Below are 13132 nucleotides of genomic sequence, written 5' to 3' on the forward strand. Positions count from 1 at the left end.
GGCCCGACAGTGTGTTTCTGCTCTGTGTTGCTGGCAGCTTCTGCTCCCTCCATTCTCAGGAGAGGGCCAAGATGTACTTCATAGTTCTCCAAGGTACATGGCTGGGACTTGCTGAGATAGTGTGACTTTTTCAGAGAAAATCCCAGGCCTATTCCCTAGGACTAGGGTAATCAGGCTTTCAAAAAAAAAAAAAAAATGTAAAAGGAAGGAAGGAAGGAAAGAAAGAAAAAAGAAAAAAGACTTTCTTTCTTTCTTTCGTTTCCCCTAGAGCTCCAAATGTTCTCTCTCTGAGTGGATGCAAATGGTTTTAATTATCAACAGCCCATTCAGGCTGGATGGCACGGGTTTCCTCTCCCCACCTCCTGGCAGGACTATGGGAGATTGAGATGTTTCAGGGCTTGTGCCTTCTGGCTGGTCCCTGTAACATTCCTTCATTTTCTTTTCATTTCTTCTACGTTATTCTGAGCTTGGACTTGAGTTTCTAGACCCAGAATTCTGCTTACCACATCACTTGGCCCTGAGGGGTAATAAGGTGAAATATGCCAATCCAGTGTTTCTTAAAGTGGCACATTGTGACCCCATTCTACCATGTCTGTTCATGTGAAATTTCTGAATGGTGTAGATATCTGGCTTTCTGGAGTAGCAGAACCTTCTTGCTGATGTCTGCAGAGGAAGGATCCTGGGTCACGCTGTCTCTTGGACATAAACTGTACTGTGTGCCTACTTTGCATTTATGTAGAACCAAGGCTTTGTACCTGCCCCATTCTCCATGTATTCTCTTGTGCCTTCTGGATTCCTGGGTAAGAAAGGCCTTTTCCGTTTGACCCTAAAGATTTTTGTTCTAAAATTAAGACTATCATGCACTGACCTTCTAAACATTCTTCCATTCTTCTTCAGTGTCTCTGTAGCTCATACAACTGGCAGTCCTTTTTACCTCCTTGGCCATGCTATCCTCATTAGATGTGTCTTGAGGGATTCTTCTTTTGATAAAACTCACTTTCATTTTCAATAAATGTTAACTGAATACTAATTAACAAATATGGTAGGGTTCCTGCCATTCAGGAATCCATAATTCAGGGAAAAACAAATATAGCAATAATTATATAGTTCAGGACTATAAATGCTTGAAAAGAGACCTAAACAAAGTTCTTTGGGAGCAGGGGGTAGGAAACATTTTATTATACCCAGGGGTAGAAGCTTAGCAAAACAACATAGGAGAGAGATAGTAAACCAGCGTGTGAAAGATGAAGAAGATTTTGCTCAGTGGGAAGTCAAGGAGGGGGATCTGGGAATATCTTGATGATGGGGATGAGAAATAAAAAAAGATGAAAAGACATAGAAGCATGGGAATCAATGCCACCTTCATGAAATGGCATGCATTCTAATGTGCTAGAGCACAGGAGTCTTGGTCAGCAGTGGTGAGAGAGAAACCTAGGGCCAGACTCTGGAAGACAGACTTTTTTTGCCACAGCTTACCAGTTTGATCTTTTTTCTAGAATTAATGTGGAACTTTGAAAGGTATTTTTTTTTTTAAGCAACAGATAGTGAGCTGAGTTCATTTGCTTTGAAGATTATTGGAATTGTGCAGCTAAACAAGGAGGCACTGGAAGCATGGCAGACAGACTCAGAGTCTCTGAGCTTGTGTGGCTGTTCAGGCCATCCTGCAGAAGAGAGGACATACTAGAGGAAAACAGTTAACAACAGCAACAAATGTAATTATTTGCCCATTTACTATGTGTCAGGCATTGTGTTAAATACTTTATACTCATCATCTTACTGAATCTTCACAATGAGCTCTGTTAGCAAATATTATCCTCATTTTAATGATGGGGAAACTGAGGCTTAGGAAGGTTAACTGATTTTCCCAGTGAAGTTATCCACTGGGATATGAATCCAGGATTGATTTCAAAGCTCATAGTCTTAACAACCATACAATACGGCCTGCAGAAGAGTTTGTTTTTTGGACAGGGCGAGTTTGATGTGCCTGAGAGACACACAGATGATTCCTTTCAGTAAGGCTTTAGAGTTATGAATCTGGATCACAAGAGACAGTTCAAAGCTTGCTAAACAGATTTGGAATCCGTAGTTTAGGCATAACGAATGGACTTATAGAAAGGGACAAGATGCTCAGGGTAGAGGGTATAGAATAAGAGGAAAACTAAGGATAAATTTCTGAGAGCATTATTATCTAAAAGTATGCTTAAGGACATGGGGAGTTAGGAGAAGGGAGTTGGGGGAAATTGGAAGGGGAGGTGAACAACGAGAGACTATGGACTCTGAAAAACAATCTGAAGGGTCTGAAGAGGTGGGGGGGGTGGGAGGTTGGGGGAATCAGGTGGTGGGTATTAGAGAGGGCAGGGACTGCATGGAGCACTGGGTGTGGTACAAAAACAATGAATACTGTTATGCTGAAAAAAAAAAAAAAGAAATTAAAAATAGAACTTCCCTATGACCCTGCAATTACACTACTGGGTATTTACCCCAAAGATACAGATGTAGTGAAAAGAAGAGCCATCTGTACCCCAATGTTTATAGCAGCAATGGCCACGGTCCCCAAACTGTGGAAAGAACCAAGATGCCCTTCAACGGACAAGTGGATAAGGAAGATGTGGTCCATATACACTATGGAGTATTATGCCTCCATCAGAAAGGATGAATACCCAACTTTTGTAGAAACATGGACGGGACTGGAAGAGATTATGCTGAGTGAAATAAGTCAAGCAGAGAGAGTCAATTATCATATGGTTTCACTTATTTGTGGAGCATAACAAATAGCATGGAGGACATGGGGAGTTAGGAGAAGGCAGTTGGGAGAAATTGGAAGGGGAGGTGAACAATGAGAGACTATGGACTCTGAAAAACAATCTGAAGGGTCTGAAGAGGTGGGGGGTGAGAGGTTGGGGGAACCAGGTGTTGGGTATTAGAGAGGGCACGGATTGCATGGAGCACTGGGTGTGGTACAAAAACAATGAATACTGTTATGCTGAAAATAAATTAAAAAAAATGATAAAAAAAATAAAAGTATGCTTAAGTGTCAAGGATAGGAGGCTGAAGATCCAGAAAGGAGACCAAGAACTGGTGATCATAGAGTGCTTAGGAGCAGTAGAAGGAGAAGAGAGAATTTTTAAGAAGAAGGGAACTCCTTGTAGTGTCATAGGTTATAGAGAGGTCAGCACAAAAGGTTTAAGACACTGATGACTTTGGCTTCTTTGCCTGAAATTCTAAGTTAAATATGGCTCCTTATACCTTCTCCCTCCAGCAGTTTGAATTAAACTTTCATTCTCTGCCCTAAATCTCATGCTTCCAGTGTTTTGCTCTCTGTCTGGTCTGAGGGAACCCTCATGGAATAGCTCAATGATGGAACAAAGATTCCTGACACAACCTGAGCCCAGTGAATGGTGTAAGTCCTTCCTGATGCTGGCCATGAGCTCTTCTTCACACTCAACTGCTCTCTGGCAACTTGTCTTAGTATTTCATTTGTTTTCAGGATTGACTTTAGAGGTGGGATTAGTAATTAGAATTGGGCCTTGCGTTGAAATGGTGGTTAGGTTGAGTTTAGAATAGAATCAGAGCTTGGATAGTCAATGAAGTTAGAGTTTGGGCTAGAGAACAGGACATCAGGGTAGAGGGGAAAAAACATGGCATTGGGATCCTGGAGGATCTGACAATGGCTTGTGTTTTTATTCCAGCATTTACCTGCCTGGCACTGGTTGAGACTCAGCTTCTTCACTATGGTGGACCCCAAAAGCAATGAGTCCAATGCCACATATTTTATTTTAATAGGTCTTCCAGGCTTGGAAGAAGCTCATTTCTGGTTGGCCTTTCTGTTGTGCTCCCTCTACCTTATTGCTGTGCTAGGTAACCTGACAATTATCTGCATTGTGCGGACTGAGCACAGCCTACATGAGCCCATGTATATTTTTCTTTGCATGCTTTCTGGCCTTGACATCCTTATCTCCACTTCATCTATGCCCAAAATGATGGCCATCTTCTGGTTCAATTCCACTATCATCCAATTTGATGCTTGTCTGCTACAGATGTTTGCCATCCACTCCTTATCTGGCATGGAGTCCACAGTATTGCTGGCCATGGCCTTTGACCGCTATGTGGCCATTTGCCACCCATTACGCCATGCCACTGTGCTAACATTGCCTCGTGTTACCAAGATTGGCATGGCTGCTGTGGTACGGGGTACTGCACTAATGGCACCCCTGCCTATCTTCATCAAACGGCTGCCTTTCTGCCACTCCAACATTCTTTCCCATTCTTACTGCCTACACCAAGATGTCATGAAGCTGGCTTGTGCTGATATCCGTGTCAATATCATCTATGGCCTCATTGTCATCATCTCTGCCATTGGCCTAGACTCACTTCTCATCTCCTTGTCATATCTACTTATCCTCAAGACTGTATTGGGATTGCCACGTGAAGCCCAAGCAAAGGCATTTGGCACTTGTGTCTCTCATGTATGTGCTGTTTTCATATTTTATGTACCTTTCATTGGATTATCTATGGTGCACCGTTTCAGCAAGCGACATGACTTCCTTCTACCCATCATCATGGCCAACATCTACCTGCTTGTTCCTCCTGTGCTCAACCCTATTGTTTATGGAGTCAAGACAAAGGAGATCCGGCAGCGCATCCTTCGTCTTTTCCATGTGACGACCCCTACTTCAGATCCATAGGTGTCAGTGAAAATTCCTTTTTTACTCAAAGTTTTTCAGTTCAAATTTTAATATAAACATTTTAGAAGACAGTATTAGGGAAAAAAATCTTCCCTAGTTAAGAAATACAACTGATTCTTTAAACATGAAACCGGTTGGAGAATCTCTATAAGATAGGGGTAGACCCATATCCTACCAATCCCCATTTTAGAATGTTATTTTCCCTTTATAATTCTCTCTATATAATTATTAGAACCATGAGGTGGTTGTGGCTGGAGGATAATTGCTTCCCATTTAATTATTTAACCCAAATTTCTAATTGCTTGCACTGATACTCTACAGCATTCTGAGATGAGAGTGACACATCTAAGGGATATTGATGAAGGGTTAAGCATGGCAAAGTAAAATAAACACAAGAGTGCAATACAATCAGATAATCTGGCTTAAAACTGTGATTTCCTTTTCAGAATCCCTAACTGTATTGGATCCCAGGAAGAGATATACTTGGATTTTCTTCTTTAAAATAATCTCCACAGAGAATAAATAATTTCTGTTCTTCTGGACACCAGCCCTTAAGAGAAGGATTAGAAGTAGAACCTTGAAAAGACTATAGTTACCTATATTAATGAAAGAGAGGATACTCTGTTTTGAGAGTTTCACAGCTTGTGGAGACTTTTCCTTACTTAATTTTCTGATCAACCTTTTGATCTGGGAAGGAATATGGTTAGTATCACTATTATACCAGTGGGGAAATTGATGTTAATGGGGATCAATGAATTATATGAGGTCACAGAAAATTGTCTTTTGATGCCCAATCCCATATTATGGGGGAGGGTCTGTTAGGGAAACCTGTGAATTAGTGAGTTAGACATTTCCAGAGTCTTTCATTTTTTTAGGGGAGGTATTTAATTTTCTTCCTCACTCATTTAGTATTGCATATAGGAATTTCCTGTTAATGTTGCTGATGGCTTTAATCCCAATAGTTCTGGGTCCATTTCCCACCATACCTGAGTAGTAGCAACATAAGTGTGTTTGGGTCACTCCCCAGAAGTGGCTAGTTTGGAAAATAGTGTGGTTAGCAGTAAAGGCACTCACTGGATACCTGGAGAAACACTTCATGGAGAAATGCAGCTCAGAACAACTAGAAGCTCATGTCAGAAATGGCAAGTCTCCCACAGACCAGGAATCAAGAGTAGGAAACATCATGAAGCTGAGCAAGGTCAACGGCCCATGTGGCTAGTCAGAAAGCAAGGTTAAGGCAAACATGGCTCAAAAAAAACTGAGTAGCTCACATAACTGGACACCACATATCCCTTAGACTCTGAATGGCCCTGCAGGGGAAGCTGACAGGATTAGTGCTTGTAAAACAAGACCGTAGGAGAGGCCAATAAAGACTACACCCCTGCCAGCTGTACTTAGCATGAATATGATCCCAGAGGTCTACCTAAGAGCCTCACAAGGTAGACACAACACTTCTAGAAGGAAGCAGAATGGGAAAAAGAGGGTGTGGGCACTCCAGGAGTGCAGTGGGAATAGACAGAGCAGAAATGAGACTACCACCCATGGTGGAGGGGGTTTATCAGGCCCAAAGAGAGGTACACGAGTGTGAGAAGTAGATAGTATAGCAGAAAGCATGACACAGAGCCAGCCAGAATTTTCTGGCTATGGTTATCAGACTTCTTGGTAGAGAGGGTATGGAGAGAGCATTTCTAATTCCTTGGACTGGAATCCAGAAGATGAGAATTGTGAGCAGTATAGAATCTGGTATGTTCAGCAAGGTGGTGGCCAGCAGAACTAGGAGCATAAACTAGAGTCAGTACAGTCTTTGGTCATTTTGGATGGAGGAGTAGCCTCTTAGCCAGTAGTACCCTGACACAGGGATTGGGAGAAAGAGAGAATGAAAGAGGAAGATGTTCGTTCTTAGTGGGATAGCAGTATATGATCACTGTAAACAAACTTGTCCACTCTCAAAATATAAAAGAAAAATATAATAAATTCCAGTAAACTTTCACATAAAATGACAAACAGTGTTAGCATCTTGGTGTTTATTTGTCCAGATTTTTTTAAAGTAGGCTCCATGCTCAGTGTGGAATCCAGCGAGGGGCCTGAACCCACAACCCCAAGATCAAGACCTGAGCTGAAATCAAGAGTTGGATGCTTAAGCAACTGAGCAACTGAGGAGCCCCTCTCCAGACTTTTTATTAGTGTTTGTATGCATGCTTCTGTATGGGCATATGATAAATGTGTGTATCTGTTTTATATCTGAAAATATATATCTGAAAACCTAAACAGATGAATCAGACACTTTATAAATTTTTTCTAAAAGTGCAGCCATTATCCTAGATTTTAGAAGCGATTCCGAGTCTGTGAGAGTTAATATGCTCAGGGTAAGTTTCATGGGTTTGATCTTAAGTGACTTAAACATTTTGTGGGTATAAACACACACACACACACCACCACCACCACCACCACCACCACAACTACACCATCACTACCACCACCACTACCACTACCTTCCTTATGTAATTTCTTAATAAATACTAAATGCCAGATATAGAGATAAAGCAGGACTCTTTTGACTTCTAGATTAGATTTCTGGTCACTTATTTCATGAATACTCACTGCGTCACCTGGAAGGGCCTGGAGTTAAAGAGTAGAATGAGAAGGATAGGCTGCCTTTTTAGGAGATTTGGCTGGAAGTTAAGGTATGTTCTGGACAAAGACCTTCATCATGTGCCTTTCACACAGGTATCTTTTTACCTTCCCCATTTCCTTTGTTTGGACATTGTTGTCTCTGTCCCTACCATCTCAGTCACTTGGATTTTTGTTGGGTCCTGGAAAAGTCTGAATAATAGTAACTCTCAGTCGTAAGTTACTCATTTTTTAAGGTTTGTTTAGGAATGTTTAATAAACATGACTTGTGTTCTCCATTCTGACTACTAGTGCTCTAGTCTCTTGCTTAGAGGAGTGCCATACCTCCACATTTGTCTCCTTATTTGAACATCTTTTGCACTAGTCCAAAATCCCATGAGTTTGCAGGAGTTTTTCTAAACACAATTCCAATTATCTTGCTCCTCTCCTTAAAATCCACTGAGGGTCTTTTATTGTCTGCCATATAGCATTACTTCTTAGAATGACAGTAGGCCATTCTTTTTCACTTTTATACTGGTCCCCATCTTATTTTTTTGTGTAATATCTCTAATTTTTCCACGTAGTGTTTTTTAGCTACTTTATAGTACTTGCTCTCAGTGGTTTTTGCACTTTTTAAATCCTCCCTTTCACTCTGTTTCCTTTGAATTGCCTTTTGCTGTTTTCTCTTTTTAGTAACACCTTACAAAATGAAGCTCTTTATCAATTTGTCAGGTCTAAAGAAATATTTTCTCTTCAGTGTCCCATACTTTTTGGCTCATACTTTGAAACAGGACCATTTATAGTTCAGAAAAGTTTGGGGTGAGACTTCTGAGTTATATATGTTCAGATTAGTAAGATACCCTTTATTACTTCTTTAATTAAGATGAGATAAGACTCCCTTGGGTGTGATGCACATGCATGTGGAGGGTTAGCCTTTCCACTGTCTTGCCTTTAAGATAGACCTGAATTTGGGAAAAGACTATATTATACCATTGGTTTAGGATTTCAGAGCTGATGTTTATTGTTTATCTCTTAAGGTACAGTAGTTCCTGCTTATCCACAGGGCATACATTCTAAGACCCTCAGCTGGATGCCTGGAACTGCAGATAATATCAAACCCTATATATACTCTACTATATTTTTTTTCCTGTATATACATACTTATGATATAATTTGACTTATAAATTAGGCACAGTACAAGGTTAGCAACATAACTAATAATAAAATAGAACAATTATAATATACCATGATAAAAGCTATGTGAATGTGGTGTCTCTTTCTCAAAATATCTTATTGTGCTGTATTCACCTTTCTTCTTGTGATTATGTGAGATGATAAAATGCCTACAGGATAGATGAAGTGAGGTGATTTCTGTAGGCATTGCGATGCAGCACTAGGCAACTATTGACTTTCTGATGACGTGTCAGGGAGAGATTCATCTGTTTCCAGATGCGGTTGACTGCAAGTAGCTGAAGCCATGGAGAGTGAAACTGTGGGTAAGGGGGAGGAACTGCTGTATTCTCAGAACAACTTCTTATCTATTGCCCTCACATCTCAAAGCTTTCTTTATGTTAAACTTGATCCAAAGGGAATGTAGCTGATGCAGAATCTGATTATAGTTTGCCTTTTCCACTCCTAAGGAAGCTAATGGGAATACAGGGCTTTTAATTCTAAGAAAGTTTAAGAATGGGAGGATGGAGAATATGGATATCTGAAATGGGGACGTAGAAGAGGACACAATTGTTGGTGTTAGACTTCACCATGAAAACTTTCAGGCAATGCTTCACCAAGGAAAATGGTAGGCAAAGAAGTCTCTTGGAAAAATGGACATTCCTGAGAGAGGTTACAGGGAGAATCAGTGTTGAGGCAGGTGGCACCATATCACGGTGTCATGAGCCCAGCATCACATAATTAACACATTTATGTATTCTTTTATTCAATGTAAAGTAAGAACTATTTTGGAGGGGGGTAAACAAATAGAGAAGTATAAGAGAGAGAACCTAACCTTAGAGAACTTTCATTTACTACTCTCAGCAATAGCCATGTGAGCTTGCAAAGTATCCTTTTTTTTTTATAATGTCTGTCACTTAGAGCAGAGTTGGGATGGATGAGAGAAAGTCAACTTTAGACCAGAGGTCCTAGGGTAGTTTATATAGGAGTAGAGCTTCTCTTCTTCCAAGGTCTTCTTCCCAGACATGTCCAGAGCCCTGACTTACTTCTAAACTGATTTCCTTTTCCTTCTCTTATTCTTCCTTTTCATCTTTTTCACCACTATGATTGACAGGAAATCTGTTCCCTACCTTTATTTTTAAGCTGTTCTTGTGAGTTTTTGTTCTGTATTAAGATATAGACATACAAATGTAAAGAGAAGTCACACTTTCAAAGGTAAAGAGTGTGGAATTTGGAAGGTAAACATTCCTTCTAGTGAAAATCACCCAGAAAAAATGTCTTTAGAAAGGGGGGTAATGGGAAGGAACACTTTAAGAAGGAGTGGAAGATGTATCACCCTTTCTTGATCCTGACTTAAGATGTTTTAAGTCTTCCAAGAGATTTTCCATCTCATCTAAGTTGTGAAATTTATTGGCATAATATTTTTTAATAATCTTTTTTTAATATCTGCAGCATCTTTAGTGAGGTCACCACTCTCATTCCTGGTATTGATAATTTGTGTCTTCTCTCTTGTTTCTTTCCTGTTCAGTTTGGCTGGAAGCCTATCAATCTTAATGCTTTTCTTAATGAAAGAGATTTTGGTTTCATTGATTTTCATTATTTTTCTTTTTCTGTTTTGTTGTTATTTCTCTATTATTTTTCTTCTGCTTATATTGGTTGTGATTTCCTCTTATTTTTCTAAGTTCTTAAGGTGGAAGCTGAGGTTACTGGGGTCTTTTTTTCTTATATAGGTCCTGTAGTGCTATACATTTCCTTCTAATTACTGCTTTAACCTGCACCTCACAAATTCAATATGTTTCATTTTCATTCAGTTCAAAATAATTAGTGATTCCCCTTTTCATTTTTGCTTTGACCTATAGTTATTATAGATTCTGAGTTAGGAGGTCCTGGCATAGGGCTCAGCAAGCTATACTTAGCAAGGCTTTGGAGCCATGGCCTAAAATGGGAAGTGTGAGACAGTAGATGGAGATCACATTGGCCATTTGAATGTAACTGGTAGCTGGTGAGGGATCCTTCAGGACTGTGCTTTATTTGGGGTATTGTGTGGTATGGAACAAGAAGACAGTCTCATTATAGAAGCACAGGAATCAGCACGTTTCTGAGGGCACTATTTCCAAGGCTTAACAGGTTTTGTCTTCAGTATGATGTGAAAACAGTCTTAATCAAGAAATTCAGAAGATATTTGCAAATGACAGTACAGACAAAAGATTGATATCCAGGATCTATAAAGAACTCCTCAAACTCAACACACACAAAACAGATAATCATATCAAAAAATGGGCAGAAGATATGGACAGACACTTCTCCAATGAAGACATACAAATGGCTATCAGACACATGAAAAAATGTTCATCATCACTAGCCATCAGGGAGATTCAAATTAAAACCACATTGAGATATCACCTTATACCAGTTAGAATGGCCAAAATTAGCAAGACAGCAAACAACATGTGTTGGAGGGGATGTGGAGAAAGGGGAACCCTCTTACACTGTTGGTGGGAATGCAAGTTGGTACAGCCACTTTGGAGAACAGTGTGGAGATTCCTCAAGAAATTAAAAATAGAGCTTCCCTATGACCCTGCAATTGCACTACTGGGTATTTACCCCAAAGATACAGATGTAGTGAAAAGAAGGGCCATCTGTACCCCAACGTTTATAGCAGCAATGGCCACGGTCACCAAACTGTGGAAAGAACCAAGATGCCCTTCAACGGATGAATGGATAAGGAAGATGTGGTCCATATACACTATGGAGTATTATGCCTCCATCAGAAAGGATGAATACCCAACTTTTGAAGAAACATGGATGGGACTGGAAGAGATTATGCTGAGTGAAATAAGTCAAACAGAGAGAGTCAATTATCATATGGTTTCACTTATTTGTGGAGCATAACAAATAGCATGGAGGACATGGGGAGTTAGGAGAAGGCAGTTGGGAGAAATTGGAAGGGGAGGTGAAAAATGAGAGACTATGGACTCTGAAAAACAATCTGAAGGGTTTGAAGAGGTGGGGGGGTGAGAGGTTGGGGGAACCAGGTGGTAGGTATTAGGGCACGGATTGCATGGAGCACTGGGTGTGGTACAAAAACAATGGATACTGTTATGCTGAAAATAAATAAAAAAAAGATTAAAAAAATAATAATAATAATAAAAAAGAAATTCAAATAACAACCTCTGAAACATGTGATTTTATATGTGATTGAGATTCATTTCTGTTTTCAGTCCTCAGTTTCTCTGATAGGTATTCCCACAACACACTTTTTTCTTTTCTTATAATACTCATATATTTGGGAAATGCTTATTTAATACTTGTGTTTACTGCTGAGTTGTATGTGAGTGTCTGAGGGCACTGTTTCATTGAATCTCTTCGTCTTTGCACCCTTGGCATTCTGCAATGTGCCTGGGGTGTAATATGTACTTATGGCAGACATTGACTATTGTTCACCAAACCTAATTCCTTCCCATCCTGGACACACAGTGAGGCATTTCCTAGCTTCCTGTGAGTTGTGTATGATTAAATTCTAGCCACCACTTTCAGTGTGAGTGGAAGTGACCTCTTCCACGTCTAGGACTGGCTCGAAAACCCTCCTTTGTGCAGTGTTCTATGTTGACATCACATGTGACTTAGGAACCTGTGTGTTGCATGTGGTAAACCACCAGCAGCCTGAGTTCTTGAAAAGTTATTTAGAGCCTCACCCTTCTCCCTACAACTCCCCACCAACCCATATTTGCACCAGGTGAAGGGGTGAAAACTGAATGTGTTAAGTGTCTGAACATATTTTTGTTGTTGTTAAAGTAGTCTAGCCTTGTAAATACAACACTGAATAAATAGTTGTTGAATAAAAAGAAAGTAACAGAAATAAAACCTGGAAAGTGAGGGACTCAGTTTAGATTAGGTCAGACTGCTGTCTATCCTGCCAGAGAAGACACTGGAGGTCTGAATTTATGAATTTAATATAAGGAAACTTACATTATTTTTCCTGCTTCCTCTTGGTTATTCAAATTTACCATCTCAGTCATTTCTAGCATTCATTATTCATTATGTTCAAGTCTCTTCCATATTCAAAACAAGTATAAACCTGCCTAGATTTTATATTACTCTTTTATCCCTTTCCTTTCTTAGTCAAATCTCTTAGAAAAATTATCTATAACTTATCTCCGAATATGCATCTTTCATCTTTCATTGCTCCGATATAACTTTGGCCTCAGTCAAACTACCAAAGAGCATTCACTATCATCATTAAGGATCTCTGTGCGTTTGAGGTTTTAAGTCTTTATCTTCCTTGACTTTTCAACAACATTCAACACAGTTGACCACTCCCTCTTTCTTGAAATATTTTCTTCCTATGACCTCCATGGCATCACATTCATGGTTTTCCTCTTATCTCTTTCAGTACCTCTCAGTTTCCTTTGCCACATATATTTTTTTTTTCTGCCTTATGAGAGAACATGGTATTAGAGCATCTGGAATCAGCCTTTTAGTTGTTACATAGTCACACTTGGGTTGATGGTTTTTATTGTCATCTGTATATCATGACTTAAATTTTATCTCTAGACTAGACCATTTGGCTAATCTAGAGCTCCCAGGCTACAAGTCCAATGGCCTGTGTGGTCTAGCCATTTGGATACTTCCAGGGGAGTTCATGCTCAGAGTGTCCATAACCCAGC

The 13132-nt window shown here is 39.9% G+C and overlaps 1 protein-coding gene across 1 annotated transcript; it reads left to right on the top strand.

The window, feature by feature from the left end:
* Positions 1-3731: 3731 nt before the first annotated feature.
* On the top strand, positions 3732-4685 carry LOC116865317 (olfactory receptor 51E1). Its single transcript, XM_032853586.1, has one exon. It carries the CDS (start codon positions 3732-3734, stop codon positions 4683-4685), a length of 954 nt encoding a protein of 317 aa, XP_032709477.1.
* The last annotated feature ends 8447 nt before the right edge of the window (positions 4686-13132 follow it).

Source organism: Lontra canadensis, unplaced genomic scaffold (assembly GCF_010015895.1).
Source record: "Lontra canadensis isolate GAN:19392208 unplaced genomic scaffold, GSC_riverotter_1.0 scaffold7, whole genome shotgun sequence".
Lineage (NCBI taxonomy): Eukaryota > Metazoa > Chordata > Mammalia > Carnivora > Mustelidae > Lontra > Lontra canadensis.